This window comes from Rana temporaria, chromosome 7, assembly GCF_905171775.1.
Source record: "Rana temporaria chromosome 7, aRanTem1.1, whole genome shotgun sequence".
NCBI classification, from domain to species: domain Eukaryota; kingdom Metazoa; phylum Chordata; class Amphibia; order Anura; family Ranidae; genus Rana; species Rana temporaria.
In genome coordinates, this window is record NC_053495.1 from 154,718,457 (window position 1) to 154,738,382 (window position 19,926).

General features: G+C 44.2%; 1 protein-coding gene across 3 annotated transcripts in view; it reads right to left on the bottom strand.

Annotated features, from left to right (window-relative positions):
• Positions 1-19,926, bottom strand: part of LOC120945788 — a 95,916-nt gene that overhangs the window by 48,383 nt on the left and 27,607 nt on the right. For 2 of the 3 annotated variants that reach the window (XM_040360191.1, XM_040360190.1), the window contains 2 exons: positions 16,132-16,188; positions 921-986 (listed from right to left, as the gene is read on the bottom strand). In XM_040360191.1, the coding sequence (XP_040216125.1) occupies positions 921-986; positions 16,132-16,188 (123 nt within the window). The remainder of the gene's footprint in view (positions 1-920; positions 987-16,131; positions 16,189-19,926) is intronic. The other variant, XM_040360193.1, reaches the window with a different exon arrangement.

The window sequence follows — 19,926 nt, forward strand, 5'->3', positions numbered from 1 at the left end:
ATTTTTGGTAAAAAATCCCAATAAGTAAATATTCAGGAGTCAGGCAAGGGGGTGCTGGCGGAGGGTTCATGGAGAAGAGAAAAAAGAGTTAGAGGTCAGGGTGAAGGGGCCCACCCCCCTGCTCTATGCTGTCAGAGATCTTCTTCATGCCTGGGGTACAGCTACCCCTCCTGGTACCAGATACACACTGACACTATTCAGAGGAGCCTCTGTAGGAAAAATGAGATTTGGGAGGACCGGTGCCCCCCTCTTGTCCTGCGGCCCCTCTCTTGTCTCGCTTCCCCCTCCTGTGACACTGCCTCCTCCTGTCTCGCTGCCCCCTCCTGTCAGACTCCTGTCTCACTGCCCCCCTTTCTCCTGCTGCCCCCGCCTGTGACACTGCCCCCTACCTGTCATGCTACCCCCCTTCTGTGATGCTGCCCCCTACTGTTTTGCTGCTATTATCCTGTGACACTACCCCCTCTTCTTTGATGCTGACCCCCTCCTGTTTCACTGCCCCCTTCTATCATGCGGCCCCCCTCTTGTCATACTCCCCCCCACCTGTCCCATTGCCCCCCTTCTGTCACACCACCCCCACACTGCCCCCCCTCCTGTCACACTGCCCAGATACCACTTTCCTGTCACACTGCCCTCCTCCTGTCACACTCTCAGGACAATTTTTGATCTTTTTGTATTAACAATACAGGAGTCCTTATCAGGACTGTGTAAGCCTAGGATATGGACTGGTGGGGGAGATTCGTGCCGATGCGCCGGTGCAGTATAACATGATGTCACGGTGCCACCCTGGGGGGTGACACCAAGTTTTAGCATGCCAGGTGACACATAACCATTCTCAGCTTCTTTTGTAAATTAGCCTCAGTACCTCTCAGTCCAGTTTAAATTAACAAACACAACTGGAACTATTGAACAAGCAAACTTACCTCAATGCTTTCAGAACTTTCACCAGTGCCAGTTGTACCTTTTTTATACAATTGCAAACTCCTTTTCTGTGAACAAAAGAGAACAGGATTGTATACATGTGCATGACAAAAAATGTTCACATAATCCTTCTTGTAGTGTAGTTTTACAGATTACAAATGATTTAGGGATCCTTCACACCATGTCTGTTGACCTGCATTAATCTGCACTGAATAAGGATGAACTCCGGCATGTTCGCATAGTACACGTGCAGAGCCCGCCAGGAAGTGAGCATGGCGCTGTGCTAATCACAGCCAGGGAGACATTGTCCCGATGCTCGGCTGCAGGGATCGTGAAATGTCTCCCTGGCTGTTATTAGCGCAGCACTGTGCACACTTCCTGGCGAGCTCTGCACGTGTTCTATGCGAACACGCTGGAGCTCATCCTTAGCACTGAACAATGTAGGTACAACTTGGGGATCAGAGAAAACAATTGTTTTTTATGTACCCTGTTTACACCACAACTCTGCACTTAGATAAGTTGCATTGCGTACACATGCAGCATATTTGCATTTTTACATAATACATGTCAACACAGTAGAAAAGAAGGGGAAAAGTTATTAGTTTGACTCTTCCAGTCACCTGCAGGAATGTCATCTTGGAGATGAAGGTGTGTTTAAGGAGAGAAGAGTTTGTGTTTTATACAAAGTAGAGCTATTTTCAGAGGAAAATTCCCAAGCTGCATCCACTGATAATTTTGTAATCCTGGTGCAGAAGCACACTAGCTCAAATAAAACTACAAGCACAACATAAAGAAAACAGTTATTTAATGGGACATAGCAGCAGAAATGTATCCAGACTAGGAAAATCAATCCAAATACTACCAATCATCCACCACTAACTATTATTATTATTATTATACAGGATTTATACAGCGCCAACAGTTTGCACAGTACCTAAGTAATTGTTTAATTAAAAAAAAAAATGTGGGGTGCATTTTTAGCCACTTCGGCCAAGATTTTATCCCTTAATGACCAGGTCATTTTTTGCGATACAGCACTGAGTTACTTTAACCGACAATTGCATGGTCGTGCAACGCTGTACCCAAATTAAAATGATATCCTTTTTTCCCCACAAATAGAGATTTATTTTTGTGGTATTTGATCACCTCTTTGTTTGGTTTTATTTATTTTTTATTGCGCTATAAACAAAAAAAGCAACAATGTTGAAAAAAATATATATATATTTTTCACTTTCTGCTATAAAACATATCCAATAAAAAATGTAAAAATCAAATTTCCTCATCAATTTAGGCCGATATGTATTTAGCTACATATTTTTGGAAAGAAAAAATCCCAATAAGCATTGTTTTGCTTAAAAGTTATAGTTTCTACAAACTATGCTATATTTGTATGGATTTTTTTTGCTAGTAATGGCGGCGATTTGCGATTTTTAGAAGGACTGCAATATTTCGGCTGAGAAAGCGGACACCTAACTGACACTTTTGACACTATTTTGAGGAACAGTGACACTAATACAGTATACAATATCAGTGCTAAAAATATGCATTGTTACTGTACTAATGGCACTCGCAGAGAAGTGGTTAACATCAGGGGTAAGGATGAGCTCCGGGCGTGTTCGCATAGAACACGTGCAGAGCCCGCCAGGAAGTCGGCACCCGCGCTGCGCTAATCACAGCCAGACAGACATTTCCCGATCTCTGCAGCCGAGCATCGGACAATGTCTCCCTGGCTGTGAATAGCGCAGCGCGGGTGCCGACTTCCTGGCGGGCTCTGCACGTGTTCTATGCGAACACGCCGGAGCTCATCCTTAATCAGGGGCAATCAAAGGACTGCTCCTAGGGAGTGCTTACTAAGGCTGGATTCACACCTGTGCAGTTTCATTGCTTTTTGCATTTTGCAGATTTGCACTACAGTCCATATAACATGGTTTTCTATGGAACACGTTCTGTAGTGCAGATCTGCAAAATGCAAAAAGCACTAAAAATGAGTAAATAATAGTAATAAGGAAAAGAAAAAAAAATAATACATAATAAATAAATAAACACCCGGGGTGGTGGTCTGGCTCGCTACTAACAGGTATATACATTCTGAATACTATTTTATATATCTTAGTTTGAAGACAATAAAGACGGGTCAAAGTCAGTGGGAAGATAGTGTTTTACCCAAGGCTGCCAAATCCTATGATATTTATTAATTTTATTATTATCAATGGCTGACATCTTTGCATGGATAAGTGATCTATTCATTCTGTGTTTGGCTTCCGCTAAAATTAAGATTTTAGTTTTCCATGCTTTAGCAATGGTTTGTTTGGCTGCAGTGCAAAGGTGTATTAACAGTTGAAATTGAGTATGTGTGAGCGTAGCAGGTTTTAGGTTTAGAAGTGCTATATCCGGGTCTGGAGAAATATTAATATCAAGAGCTTTCGATTCCATTCGAAAAAAATTCATCCAGAATTCCTTGACAACCGGACATTGCCACCATATGTGGAAGTGAGTACCTGGTGCATCACAGCCTCAAACAGTTTGGTGAGTATGCGGGAGCAAATTTTGCTATTCTAGCTGGTACTAGGTACCATTGTGTCACAACCTTATAATTTGTTTCTACAGCAAAGCAGTTAGGAGAGGAGTTTTTAGTGGCTAACCAGATGTTCGAACAGTCTTTAGTGTCTAATATTATGTTCATGTCTTGTGTCCATTTAGTAACGTACAAAGGTAATGAATCGTTGGATTTTTCGTTTATTAGTTGGTACAGAATTGAAATTGGACCTCTGACATGTGGGTTGTTGATGCAAATCCGTTCAAATTGAGAGAGTTGAGTTAGTGATGAGCCTGTATTGAGTAGTGGTTCATAGAAATTTTTAATTTGTAAGTATCTGAAAATTTAAGACCTAGGGAGCCCAAATGATTCACATAGTACAGGAAAGGAGTGGACGTTAGAATTAGATACTAGGTTGTGTAGCCGAGTCAGGTTAGTGGAGAACCATGCCAAAAAGGATTTTGGGTATTTCCAAGCAGGATAGAAGGCAGGGTTCCTAAGAAAGGAAAGCAGGGGATTATGTGAGGATTGAAGAGGAGGAATGGGGCTGGTGAGGTGCAGCACCGCCTGGATACAGGAGGGCTCAAACAATATCTCCCTGGAATTTATGGAAAGATCCAGTCCATCTTGAAGCTTTGTATAGCACAAAAGCATTCAGCAAAGCCAATTAAAATAAATATACAGACACTTTTTTGTACCAGCGTCAGGCCTTACGGGCAACTAGATACAACACCAACAACTGGTCGTTGAGGTCCACCCCTCCCATATTTTGGTTATATTCGTGGGCACAGAGGGATTTCTCCACAACACCAGTGGACGTACGAATTTGGACTGTCGTGTCTGCATGAAGGGAGGAAAGAACGAAAACATTCTTGTTATCCCTCCACTTAACAGCAAGCAAATTATTACACCTTAAGCAGGCTCTCTCCCCCAGCCTAAAATGGGAATCTACAAGCCACTGGGGTAAGCCCCGATGATTAGGTTGCACGGTGCCACATTCGCCAATTTGATGATCAAAAAAGTGACTAAAAAGTGTCACATTCGTGTAATAATTGTCCACATACAAATGGTACCCCTTTCCGAATAAGGGTGACACCAAGTTCCACACTATCTTGCCAGCGCTCCTTATGTAATCTGGGCAGTTCTCCGGCTCTACATGACTATCTTTTCCCTCATAAGCCATAAAACTACATGTATAGCCTGTGGCCCTGTCACAGAGCTTATACATCTTGACCCCATATCTGGCACGCTTGCTGGGAGGGTACTGTTTGAAAGACAAGCAGGCAGAAAATTTAATGAGGGACTCATCAACGCAGACAACTTGATGAAGAGTATACAAGGCTGCAAAACGTTAGTTGAAGTGGTTTATGAGGGGCTGAATTTTGTAGAGCTGATCGAATTCAGGGTCTCCATTAGGACGAAAAAGTTCATTGTTGTTGAAATGCATTAACCGCAAGATCTGCTCGTATCTTGCCCTGGCCAAGGAGGCAGAGAACACGGGCACATGTTAAACTGGGTCAATGGACCAATATAACCGCAGCTCACTCAATTTAACTATGCTCATGTTGAGGGAAAGGCCCAAAAAGTTCTTAAAATCGGAAACCGTAATTGGTTTCCATTCTTTGGCAAGGGAGGTCTGGGGATTAGTGGCGATGTATTGACCAGCATACAAATTAGTTTGTTCCACAATAGATCTATAGAGATCTTCCATGAAAAACAGCGAATAAATATCAAGTGCCGTAAAATCAACTGTTTCCACCTGAATTCCGGGTTAGCCAGTGAATGGGGGAAGTACAGGTACTGCAGAAGTGGTGGGCTCTCAATTAGGATTGGCGAATTCTGCAGGATGGACACTATGGGGCTGATTTACCAAGCCTTTGCTCCATGATTCATTTATTAAAGGAATGCGCTGCCAAAGCTGCACAATTCCATATTTACTATAATGCAGAGTGCGCCCAGGAGGGGGCGCATTGTGCACCTCTATGGACCTGGCGCACAGCATTTAGAAATGTAAAATGAAGGTGTTTGTGAGAGAGTTTATTAGGGGGGATGTGGGGTGATGTGGGGAAGTGTAGTGACATGTGTTTGTTTAACATTTACGGGCCGAATTGAAAGTGAAAGTGATTTTTGTGAAAACGAGCCGCTGCGCCGGCAAGTACATTTAAACCTGCGGGAGGTTTATTTGTGTACTGCGCATGCGCGAGCGGGAAATTCAGACCGTTACGTACGCCGATTCACTACGCCGGCAAAATATTGGTAAATATCAAGCGGCGTAGCTGCCTTTGCGTAGCTTGAAGCGGCGCACGTGAATGCCCGAATCGTTTTCAGCTTATGATGACCATGAAGGGGAACTCCGTGCCAAATTAAAAAAAAAATGGCGTGGGTTCCCCTTAAGGAGCACATCAGTCCCTTAGGTTTGGTATGGATCGCAAAGGGGGAAAAGCTACGCCGAAAAAACACCGTGGGGATTCCCCCAAGATCCATACCAAACCCTTATCCGAGCACGCCGCCTGGCCGGACAGGAATGGGGGTGGGGACGAGCGAGCGCCCCCCCCTCCTGAGCCGTACCAGGCCGCATGCCCTCAACATGGGGGAGTGTGTGGAGAAGGGATCACCGCTCCAGGTGGGTCACTATGTAGAGATGGACTGACTCAGGATACCGTGGGTGCTGGCGATGCACTGACCATGCATAAGATACGAAGAAAGAGGATGGATAGCCGCACTCCAATGACCAAACGGTTGTCTTTTATTCAAAAAAACACAGCAAGTACATCACTTCACAAGGTGCAACAAAGGAACAGGTAGATAGCCGACGCGTTTTGCACTAAGCTAGTGCTTAATCATGTCGATGGGGCCTCTTCCCGACAACCCTGGCCGTTGGTTGTCGGGGTCTGCGGGCGGGGGCTTATCGGAATATGGGAGCCCCCTTTAATAAGGTGGACCCCAAATGCCGGCCCCCCACCCTATGTAAATGAGTATGGGGTACATCGTTCACCTGGGGGAAAAATGTAAAGTTAAAAAAACACACTACATAGATTTTTGAAGTAATTTATTAGTCAGCTGGGGGGGTCTTCTGCCGGGCCCCCTCCCCCTTTAAGCTCTTTAACATGGGGGGTAGGCCTGGTCTTCTCTGTCGTTTTCTTCCGGGGGAACCGAACTTCATGCTGTCTTCTGCCGGGGCCCCCTTTCTTCTTTAAGCTCTACAAAGGGTGGGTAGGGGGGTGCACCTGGTCTTCTCCGCTGTCTTCTGTGGGGGGGGCGGTCTTCTCTGTTCCCGGATGCACCCCCCAATGTAAAAGAGCTTAAAGGGGGAGGGGGCCCCGGCAGAAGACAGCGTGAAGTCAGGTTCCCCCCCCGGCAGAAGACAGCGGAGAAGACCGGGTGCACCCCCCCCCAATGTAAAAGAGCTTAAAAGGGGAGGGGGCCCCGGCAGAAGGCGGCGTTGAAGTCCGGCTCCCCCCGGCAGAAAACGGCGAAGACCGGGCCTACCCCCCCATGTAAAAGAGCTTAAAGGGGGAGGGGGCCCGGCAGAACACCCCCCCAGCTTACTAATAAATTACTTCAAAACCTGTGTAGTGTGTTTTTTTAACTTAACATTTTCCCCCCAGGTGAATGGGTAGGGGTACGATGTACCCCATACTCATTCACATAGGGTGGGGGGCCGGTATCCGGGTGCCACCTTATTAAAGCGGGCTCCCAGATTCTGATAAGCCCCCCGCCTGCAGACCCTGACAACCAACAGCCAGGGTTGTCAGGAAGAGGCCCTTGCTCCCATCGACATGGGGACAAGAGTGCTTTGGGGTGGGCGGCGCAGTGCCCCCCCTGCCCCAAAGCACACACTCCCCCATGTTGAGGGCATGCGTTTTTTTTTTTCAAATTTGGTGCGGAGTTCCCCTTCATGGTCAGCGTCCCCCGCTCGCCCCTGGTCTCGATCGCGGGTGCTCGGCGGGCGCGATCACCGCTGGGCACCTGTGATCGCTCGTTACAGAGCGAGAACCACACACACAGCTCCCGGTCCTGTCAGGGGGAGAAATGCCTGATTGTCTGTTCATACAATGGATGAACAGCGATCAGTCATTTCCCCAAGTCAGTCTCACCCCCCCTTCAGTTAGAACACACACAGGGAACATAATTAACCCCTTCCCTGCCAGTGGCATTTTTATAGTAATCAATGCATTTTTATAGCACTGATCGCTATAAAAATGCCAATGGTCCCAAAAATGTGTCAAAAGAGTCCAAAGTGTCCGCCATAAGGTCGCAGTACCGATAAAATCGCTGATCGCCGCCATTACTAGTAAAATAGAAATATTAATAAAAATGCCATAAAATTATCCCCTATTTTGTAGACGCTATAACTTTTGCGCAAACCAATCAATAAACGCTTATTGCGATATTTTTTTACCAAAAATATGTAGAAGAATACGTATCGGCCTAAACTGAGAATTTTTTTTTTTTTTTTAGATATTTTTGGGGATATTTATTATAGCAACAAGTAAAAAATATTCATTTTTTTTTCAAAATTGACGCTCTATTTTTGTTTATAGCGCAAAAACTTAAAACCGCAGAGGTGATCAAATACCACCAAAAGAAAGCTCTATTTGTGTGAAAAAAAGGACGCCAATTTTGTTCGGGAGCCACGTCGCAGGACCGCGCAATTGTCAGTTAAATTGTCAGTTAAAGTGAGGCAGTGCCGAATCGCAAATAGTGGCCCGGTCATTGACCAGCAATATGGTCCGGGGCTGAAGTGGTTAAAAAAGAACAAAACAGTAAAGTTAGCCCAATTTTTTGTGATAATGTGAAAGATGATGTTACACTGAGTAAATAGATACCTAACTTGTCACGCTTTAATATTGCACACACTCATGGAATGGCGCCAAAATTCGGGACTTAAAAAACTCCATAGGCAACGCTTGTTTTTTTTTTTACAGGTTACCAGTTTAGAGTTACTAGAGGAGGTTTAGTGCTAAAATTATTGCTCTCGCTCTAATGCACGTGTCAATACCTCACATGTGTGGTTTGAACGGCGTTTACATATGTGGGCGGGACTTACATGCGTGTTCGCTTCTGAGTGCGAGCTACTAGGGACAGGGGCGTTTTATTTATTTATTTATGCACTTTTTTTTTATCACTTTTATTCCTATTACAAGGAACCTAAACATCCCTTGTAATAGGAATAGTGTGTGACAGGTCCTCTTTATGGAGAGAGGCAGGGTCAATAAGACCCCACATCTGTCCTCCAGGCTGGAAAGCATGAGATTGGGAAAAAAAAAACACTGATCTCATGCTTTCAGCCTCGATTGCAGCTTTGTTTATGTTTATGATTTTAAATCTCTATGCTCCTCATTCGGCGGCGGACGATTTGTTTTCCGGGCCTCCGATGGCACGGGAGAGCCCGGAGAAGCACCAGATGGCGGTGGGAGGGGGGAAGGCCCCATACACACGATAGAATCCATCCGCTGAAAAATCCCAGCGAATGGGTTTCAGCGGATAGATCCTATGGTGTGTACACTCCAGCGGATCTGTTTCCGCGGATATTTATCCCCTGGGATGGATTCCAGCAGATCAAATATTTGCTGACATGCTAAACAAATCTATCCGCTGGAATCCATCCCAACGGATGGATCCGCTGGTCTGTATAGACTCACCGGATCCATCCGTCCGAAGGGATCCCCCGCATGCGTCGTAATGATTCGACGCATGCGTGGAATTCCTTATATGACAGCGTCGCGCACGTCGCCGCGTCATAATCGCGGCAACGGCGCGACACGTCATTGCCAGAGGATTTCGGCGCGGATTTCAATGCGATGGTGAGTACACTCCATCGCATGGAAATCCGCTGAAATCCTCGAGAGGATTTATCCGCGGAAACGGTCCGCTGGACCGTATTCGCGGATAAATCCTCTCGTGTGTATGGGGCCTTAGAATGATCAAGTGGCGGAACTGCCGCTATGATCATACTTATGGTGTGAACAATCGCCACGGGGTGTGCCGGGTGTGCCTGGGCATACCCTAATGCCCAGGCACACCCCAGGGTCTGAATGTGTTTGTAATAACTCACTTTCGGCACCCCTTTTAACTTGCAGTGGTGCCAATTAGTGTTGCTCACGAATATTCGTATTGCGAATATTCGGCTCGAATATGGCATATTCGAGTATTCGCGAATATCTCGAATTTCGCGGCCAATATTCACTATTCTGAATATTCGCATTTTTTCAATTTTATTTTTAAATGCGAATATTCGGCAATAGGAATATTGCGCGATTATTTTCTCCGCCCTTCTTTTGCATCAGAGCCAATCAGAGTTCTCCTACCACAGTTGTCGAAATTCCGCAATCAATTTCGCATTCGCATTTGCGAAATTTCGATAAAATATCACGAATATTCGATTTCAGAATGAGCCAATCAGAGTTCTCCTACCGCACGTCTCGAAATTTCGCAATTATTTTCGCATTCGCAATAGCGAAATTTCGCAAAAATTTCATTTGGATAAAATATCACGAATATTCGATTTTAGCGAATATTTCTCGAATATTCGGCTATATATTCGTGATATATCGCGAAATCGAATATGGCGTATTCCGCTCAACACTAGTGCCAATGGTTCTATCTTTCAGATGGATGCCAAATTCCTGGGAGAACTGCAGACACTGGCTGCGGAGTAAGCAGTCAGGAAGCCGCATTTTCCGATACTGTCTCTGTAGTTCCGGTTACAGAATCAGTGACAGCTGAATATCACTCCGCCTGCTATCAGAGATGCAGTAGCCAGGACATACAGAGGCAGCATCAGATAACTCCTGCCTGCTTACTCCACAGCTGGTGGCTGCAGTCTTCACAGGAGAGAGTGGTTACCAGAACCCACCATCCTATGCTGTGTGTACTTACTACAAAAAGCTTGAAGATTGTTTTTTTTCTGGACAAGTCAGGGCTTTTACAGCTGCAACACAGGTGGGTGGAGCAGGAAGAGATCATCACAGTTCAGCTCCGTCCACTGCTTCCTGCCCAGCACATGGCACAGCTCTCACTGGGGCAGAGCCAGAGTGAAGACCTCAGAGGAATGATGGCAGCTTGAATCTTCTCCAAATGTGAGTCCCGACCTTCTCTGCCTTCTATACAATGCTGTGCTGTACACCTGCTCTGCACCTTGCAGGGAATATTTACAGAAAGTAACTTTCTTGAATAGGATGAGAATTACCAGGACTTCTGTCACACATAGATATATTCAACATACACATTATATCTTATTAAAATATATATATATTTTTTTTTTAATAAGATATAGTGTATATATATATATATGGAATACATCTCTATGTAGCACCTCCAGAAGTCCAAGTAATTCCTAACCTATCAAAAAATGTTAGCATGAACCACAAGGAATGTGATTTTATAATACAGCCCAACAATTGCAGCTGGTGTTTTTCTTAAACGCCCTGCCCATTGAAATGAATAGGCAGCACTTCCAAAGCGCCTGAAAAATGCTGCTTGCAGGACTTTTCCTAACGTCCCACAAGACCACGGCCCCAGTGTGAAAAGTCACACTGAAATGAATGAGAGGCGGTTTTCAGGCACTTAATAGATGCTATTTCTAGTGCTAAAATGCCTCAAAACCGCCTCAGTGTGAAAGGGGCTTTGAAACATTGTTCAATCAGCAGCTTGCAACAAATTAGCTGTAACACTAATCAGTGTATACTGACGGTGGAGAGTCTCTGCTGTCAGTCTTTGCATCCACATCGCTTGTGTAGATGCAAGAACCTGTCAGCTAGCAAACTGAATAAAAAAAACTGTGCACATGTACCAACTTAAAGCGGTTGTAAACCACAGCAGTTAAAAAAAAATCCACTGGAAAACAATTGCACAATGTGCTAGTATGCATCGCATACTAGCACATTATAAAATGCTTGCCTTAGAAGGAGGCACTCTAACAGGGCTTTCCTCCCCCCCTGGCATTCCTTCCGGGTTTGCGGGCTCTGGCTGTATGAGTGGCTGGAGCAAAATGACATCACTCCCACTCATGCAGAGAGCATTTGAGAGGTGGTGAGAAGACGTATCGGCTCCACCCAACCTGCTTTAACCCCTTGAACTCCATGCTGCACGCAGTTGTGGGCTTCTTGCAGAGTGCCGCCTTTCACTGGAATGGGTCACTGTCCGTGGGTGCTACATCTGCTGAAAGCAACAGGGGGTATAATTGCAGCCGCGGCATGTGAACATGCCCAGCTGCTGCCTCTAAAGCTAAAACAATGGTAGTGGTTAAGGGGCAGTAAAAGCACAGCTCAACAGCAGGGTTTTACTGCACCTCAACCACTAGTGTGACCAATTAAATGTTTTAATACATTTAAAAAATATATATATTTTTATTTTTTTACTTTGATAAGTGTTTATTAAAGCGGAGCTCAACCCAAAAATGGCACTTTCGCTTTTCGGATTCCTCCCCCCCCCCCTCCGGTGTCACATTTGGCACCTTTCAGGGGGGAGCAGATACCTGTCTAATAGAGGTATTTTCTCCCACGTCCGGCGATAGATCGCCGCAGATTCCCCAGCGATCTACGCCATGTCTGGCCCCTCCTCTGTCCCCCCCGCTGTCCTCTGGGAGACACACAGGTCCCAGAAGACAGCAGGGACCAGTGAGGACACGCAGCGCGACTCACGCATGCGCAGTAGGGAACCCTATCGAAGATGCCGGCGCCTCCACCCAGGAGCCAACTTCAGGTGTTTTCACTTTGGGCTGCACACGCCTATGAGCTGCACCCATCATTCAGATATCCCCCACTGAAGTCCAGGACGTCATATGACATCCTACGGTACGGAAGTGGTTAAAAGTTGCCTTGGAGTCAGAGCCGGTGCTACCACTAGGAAGCACTGGAGAGAGGCGGTGGCACTACCACCCAGGGCGCCTGGCCACCGGTGATCCTACTCCCTCTCAGCAACCAACTCAACAGGCAGCCCCTCCACTCTAGAGTCCCTCCGTAAAGTGTTAGAGGCGTTGGCACAGCAGTGGTGGAGAAATGGAGGAAGGAAAGAAAACATCCCTTGCGCGTCCCTGATCATCACAGTGCCACTGGCAGTGAGTGTGACCTGTTTGTGTACCTGCGGTCACATCGTTACCATCCACCACCAGTCTGCCTCTGATGTACTGCTTCGCCCCCGCTACAGCCAGCCAGCTCTGCCTCTGAGCCTCTGCCTTTCTGCCCAGTGCTGCCTGTGCCCATACGTAGCATGTCCCCCCCCCCCTCCATCATGGAGGCCGCTCTCTCTCTCCTGTGTTTTCCTATTGCGGCAGCCAGCGCAAGATTTACAGTACCCTGTCACCGAAAACCAGAGTGATGAAAGTATAATAACGGCGGCAGGTACTGTATGTCCCTTATTCCGCATTTGACCTACTATTCACTGCTGCATTGGACTCCACTGCACCATCTCCCTTATGGTGAGAACAAGCTGTCTTTGACCACTTGTGAAAACATATGGTCCATCTCATCTGGTAAGGAGGCACTTCTTACAGTATACTGGTGGAAGATATCATCACATTTGCCGACGATTTTTGCTATTTCACTGGGTGTCATCTTAATTCTTGATTCTTCAGTCAAGGACATTATTTGCGCTGCACTTTTATTATTATTTGTCATTTATATTTTTTGAGTTTTTTTGTGATTGCCTCTGTTGGTGTTCAACTTGCAATCAATTTAGTTTTATTTGTAACATTTGTGCGCTGATTGCTGTTTTTTCTTGAATCTGACAGATGACTGACCTCCTCTTCACTATCTGTCATGCTCAGAAACGTGTAGGCCTCTTCACTAGTGTACCTTTGATTTGCCATTTTGGGCTCTAAATTTACTGGTACAACTAGTAAGATTCACAGGTAAAAAAGCACCTGACTGTCAGCGAGTCAAATGCTACCAAAAAATTGTTAGCGATCGCAGGGATCAGGCCTGACTCTGCGAACGCTGCAGTTATCTGTTTAGTGTTTTGTAAGTGACAGTGATCGATCGATACTGCACTTGGGTGGGCTGGGCGGAGGGGCAAAACGCAGGTGCTAGCAGGTATCTGTGCTGATCCTGCTAATACTGCATTTTTCGGAACCCTAAACTGCTGGGGACACTAGTATAGATCTGATCATATTAGATATTGATCTGTTCAGATACTATACCACTAAGGGAAGTGTATGCTGCGTGCATGGGTGTTAGCGCTACTGGCACTAATCTGACGCTGCCTGGGGCGACGCAGACCCTATCTGACACTAAAACTAATTGATATCACCCGCCGGGCGATCAGGGGGTTAAACCTTTATTGGGTAATAAATGGCGGGTGCCCTGACGCTATAAAAAGCAAACAAACTAACCACCATCACCCGTAACACTTATACAGTGATCACTGGTGAAAGGGTTAACTAGTGGGCAATCAGGGGGTTAAAACCTTTATTAGGTAATATATGGGGGTACCTGAAGCTATAAAAACCTGACGGTGAACCTAAATACCTAACTGGCTACCTAGCGTCACAAGTGACACTAATACGGCGATCAGAAAAAAGATTGCTTAGTGACACTGGTGACAGGGGGTGAAAGGGTTACCTGGTGGGGCGATTCAGGGGTTAACCTTTATTAGGGGGGGTTAGGGGGGTACCCTAAACCTGAATGGGCCTACCACTAACTGCCCTGACACTTTTTACAGTCACACTAAATGCAGTGATCAGTAAATAAATGACCACTGCAATTAGTGACACGGTGACTGGGGGTACAGGGGGTGATCTGGGGGGTGACTGGGTGGGTGAAAAGTGTGCCTATGTGTTCTGGTGTCAGTGTAGTGTTGGTGCACTTACTTGATGTCTTCTTTCCTCGAGCTCCAGGCGAAAAGACCGCCGCGAGGAGAGATGACATCACTTCCTCTGCTTCTGTTTACATTTGCAGAAGCAGAGGAAGCATCTCATTAGCCAGGAGCGATCGCGAGGGGTGGCCACAAATCGATGGCCGCCCCCCTCATCACCGACCGCCGCTGGGAGGCAGGTACGCCCATATGCCTGCCCGTGCCAGTCTGTCGACGTACATCATCCTGCAGCGGTTGGCAATTGGTTAAATTTGTTTAATTTATTTTCAGAATTTGTTTTGTTTATTTGAATTCAAATCAATTAAAAATTTTCAAATTGAATTCCATTCAAATTGCATTCAAATTGAACTCCATTGGAAATCAAATGTATTCTATTCGTAATTTGACTTTTGGAAGACAGTTATATTCTTTCTATTCCATTTTATGCTATTGTTTTTCTATTCTATTTTTTTATTTTCTATTCTGTTCTTTTATTTTCTATTATTTTCTACTATTTTTCATTTTATTTACATTTATTTTATTCTAATTTTGAATTTATTCTATTCAAAATTCAAATTTCGGAAAATGGTTATGTTATATTCTTTCTATTTGATTCTATTGTCTATTGTATTCTATTCTTTTCTATTCTATTCAAATGTATTCTATTTGAAATTCAGAAGATGGTTATATTCTTTCCATTTATATATATATATATATATATATATATATATATATATATATATATATATATATATATATATATATATATATATATATATATATATATATATATATATATATATATTCTATTTTAATCTATTCCTTTATTTTCTACTCTATTTTATTCTGTTCTTTTATTTATTATTCTATTTTGTTCTGTATTATTCTATTCTTTCATTTTCTATTCTGTCCCTTTTTTATTTTCTATTTTGTGCTCAGTTCTGTTACTATGTTATTCTCTTTGGAAATTCAAATTTGATTAAAAAAAAAACTATTTAAATTAGAATCTCATCCAAAATTGTGATTTGTTAGTTTGGATTTGTTTAAATTTGTTACTATTGTAAATTTCCAAATAACGAAAAATGTGTCTGAATTTTAATTCGGAATGAAACAAACGGCACATGTCTATCCCTTATCAGCATTCATGTTCATATAGCACATCTGATTGGTGCCTATTGCTTTAGCCCAGATGAGTTCTTCTGTTCTATGGATTAAAAGAGGCTTATGCCAGGACAAACTTGGGTACTTTTCCTAAATTTAAAGGGGTTGTAAAGATAAAAAATGTTCCCTAAATAGCTTTCTTTACCTTGGTGCAGTCCTCCTTCACTTACCTCATCCTTCCATTTTGCTTTTAAATGTCCTTATTTCTTCTGAGAATTCCTCACTTCCTATTCTTCTGTCTGTAACTACAGACCGTAGTGCAAGGCTTTTTCCCTGGTGTGGAGAAAGTCTCTTGAGGGGGCGAGCAGGAGTGTCAGGACGCTCTCTACTTTGCAGATAGAGAAAAGAGCTGTGTGTAAATGGGCGTCCTGACATTCCTGCTCGCCCCCTCCCCTCTCAAGCGGCTTTCCTCTTACCAGGGAGAAAGTCTCACATTACTGTGTGCAGTTACAGACAGAAGAACAGGAAGTGAGGATTTCTCAGAAGAAATAAGGACATTTAAAAGCAAAATCAAAGAATGAGGTAAGTGAAGGAGGACTGCACTAAGGAAAAGGAAGCTATTTAGGGGGGGGGGAATTACCTTTACAACCCCTTTAAAATCATTTAACATATTTATCATTCTTAATAGACTTTGGTAAATAGTTTGCTATGTTCACATTGGCCATAAAAGAGATCATTCTTGAACATATCTATAGGTAAAGTCTTAAAGGAATATGCCATACCATTCCCAAAATTAGTCCTTTTGCTGCATCTTGAAACATTTTTTGTTTCTTATCTTTCTAAAAAATAAAATAACATAGAGTCAAACTTATTAAAGGAAAGTGCACATAAATATTGTCATTATTCAGATAATAAACAGCAAATGAGATGCATACAATTTTTTAATTGTTGGATACCAAAGTAAGAATTGTAGTAATTACCATTTCTGGGGGAACACGGTATCAGAGTTAGTGGAATGACTTAGGCCTGGGATCACATGGACTATCAGGCAGTGTAGGTGCCTTAGGAGCCACTAGAGGTCCTCATAGTATGCCAGTGTAGGTATGGGGGACAGGATCAATGAAAGCACTGCCCCTGCTAACAGGGGGGCACCCTGGGTATAAAGCTAGCATATAACTGCCTAATGGCCCTGGCACCATGTTGTGGCCACATAGGGAAATTACATTGGGCACATCCAGGCCCTCACTCTACAGAATGTTTTACAGAAAATTACAGTTATTGAAACAATACATTTTTTCACACAAACTTATTAATACAAAGAGTATCTCTTAAACCCAAAAACACTTTGAGGAATGCCATTAGGTAGGTGATAGTTGCTTTCTGTGCACCTCTCCGCAAATCTCTTTTGTCACATGTAGACAAAGACCTGGAGCATAGGAATGTATACACCATCCCCTAGCTGCTCCCTTGCAGCAACATGGACTCCTGATGAAGGTGGAGCCCTGAACTGTAGTCGTCAACCACACTAAGGGCTCTTTCACACGTCAGCTCAGTTTTTTAGATCAGTTTTTTTTTCATCAGTTGATCCGTTTTTCCATCAGTTTTTCGTCCGTTTTTCGTCCGTTTTTCCATCAGTTTTTCCATCAGTTTTTCCATCAGTTTTTCCATCAGTTTTTCCATCAGTTTTTCCATCCGTTTTTCCATCCGTTTTTTCATCCGTTTTTTATTTTTTTGGGGCTTTTTACATATTTTGATGAAAAACGTATGTTAGCGGATCGGATGGTAAACGGATCATCCGCTAACGTCCGTTTTTCGTCCGTTCCGTTTTTTTGACGGAAGAAAAATAGGGTTTTCTTCCGTCCAAAAAAACGGAACTTAACGCAGACGGATGCTAACGGACGTTAGCGGATGCTCATCCGCTAACGGACGTTAACCCATAGGGAAGCATTGCGGTCCGTTAACGGACGTCCAAAAAACGGACGAACGGAACGGACGTGTGAAAGAGCCCTAAGAGGACCGTGCACACTTGGATAATCTAGATGCTGGCTAAATACGGACCCAGCATTGGAGGCTTTATCCTTCCAAAGTCTCTACAAAGCTTACAGGCATCACTATTCTTCACTACAGCAAATACTATGGCTGATTGTTGCAGATGGTGTTCCAGTATTTACTACCATTATTTGAACTGACTGGAAGACTTTCAATGTGTCTCTAAGGGGGGCTCTATTGTTGCTGCTGTCCATCCATTATTGTTGTTGAGAGGCTTTATTGATGCTGCAGGAGGATTTATTGTTGCTGATGGGGTTTTTTTTTGTTGATGCCGGGATACCAATTTATGCAGCTGGGGGGATTTATTGTTGCTGCTGTGGGGACTAGTTAATGCTGCTGGGGCCATTATTGGTGCTGCTGGGGGATTTATTGTCATTCAGGCTGTTTTTGCTGATGAGGAATCTATCGTTTTTGATGGGAGATTTATTGTTGCTACTGGGGGATTTATTCTTTAAAAAGCAGTGGTGTCGGGAGATGGGTAGGCCTTGAGACAAGGGGCGGTGCTGGGAGGTGTGTTGGGGTACAGACAAGGGGGATCATCTTGGGTGGTGGTGGGGGAATTGCAATTCCCTGAGAGAAAAAGCCCTTTCAAGGATACTACCTACTAGTTGTATGGCAAATGAATGCTTAAAGGGAAAAGCATAAAAAAAAAAAAAAATTAAATTCATTCTGACTTTTCTTTTCTCTTCTTTACCACATCAACTTTTTGAACATCATTGTTTTATTATATACTGTATATTGTAAATGGTGTCAAATGTTAAGACTTGTTTTGAATGGGTCAAATGGTTTTATCACACAATACATCATAGGATTTTTATATATATTTATTACATATTTCAGAAAGTGTATTTAGTTGTTTAGCATCATAAGCAGCTGCTTAAAAACATGTATATCCAATTATAGGATGGTAAAAAAATAAATCTATCTATCTATACACTATGGGCCAGATTCATGTACTTTTTCGGCAGCGTAACGTATCCCGTTTACGTTACACCGCCGCAAGTTTTCATCGTAAGTGCTTGATTCACAAAGCACTTGCCTGTAAACTTGCGGCGGCGTAGCGTAAAGCCGTCCGGCGCAAGCCCGCCTAATTCAAATGGGGCGTGTACCATTTAAATTAGGCGCGCCGAACGTACTGTGCATGCTCTGTTTTGAAATTTCCCGCCGCGCTTTGCGCGAAATGACGTCGCCCCGACGTATTTTTTTAAACGGCGACGTGCGTTACGTCCATTCCTATTCCCGGACGACTTATGCAAAAAAAAAAAAAAAATTTAATTCGACCCGGGAACGTTGGCCATACTTTAACATGGGCTGTCTATTTTTACACCACCTAAATAGCAGCCGTAACTTTGCAACGGGAAAAGACGACTAGCGACGACGTAAGAGAATGCGACAAACACGCGTACCTTCGTGGATCGCCGTAAACAGCTAATTAGCATACCTGACGCGGAAAACTACACAAACTCCACCCAGCGGGCGCCGAAGTATTGCATTCTAAGATCCGAAGGCGTATGAAGCCGTACGCCTGTCGAATCTTAGCCAAATGCCGTTGTATATTTGTTTGAGAATTCCAAATAAAGATACGACGCGGCAAATTTGAAAGTACGCCGGAGTATCAGCAGATACTCCGGTGTACTTCTTCTCTGAATCTGGCCCTAAATTACCAAAAATATCGGAACACCTGCCTCTACACGCAAATGAACTTTAATTATATCCCAGTCTAAGGCTCTATTCACACTAATGCATTTTTGGTGCATTTTTCAGAAATGCAGGGAATTTTTTTTAATTGGGATCCTATGGAACATGTTCACATCAATGCATTTTTGTGCCTCTGCATTTTTGGAAAGGGTCAGGGACTTTTTTCCCACAAAATGCAGCATTTTGCATGTAATAGACTTCAATGAACATGCATCCAAAACAGTTACAGTTACAGTTACCACGGTTTTGACGCAATTTTTGTTTTGCATTTTTTCTTACACTGTATATAGCTGGTTGCGAAGGAGGGGGCCAGGAAGCCGGCCACTGCATCCTTAACTACCGATGAGTCATCAGCTTTTTTTCTAATAAAAAAAATCCAAAAAAAAGCATGGGGTCCCCCCAGGTCCATATGAAGCCCTTGGGTCTAGTATGGATTCGGAGGGCACCCCCATGCCAAAATAAAAAAAATGGCATGGGGGTCCCGCCAAAATCCATACCAGACACTTACCAAGCATGCAACCAGGCAGGTCAGGAAAGCGAGGGGATGAGCGAGCGCCCCCCTCCTGAACCATACCAGGCCGCATGCCCTCAACATAGGGGGATGGGTGCTTTGGGGCAGGGGGGGCTCTGTGCCCCCACCCCAAAGCACCTTGCCCCCATGTTGATGGGGACAAGGGCCTCTTCCCAACAACCCTTCCCAACAACCCGGTGGTTGTCGGGGTCTGAGGGTGGGGAGCTTATCAGAAGCTGGAAGCCCCCTTTAACAAGGGGACACACAGATCCCGCCCCCCCCATGTGAATGAGTATGGGGTACATTTACTTAAAAAATG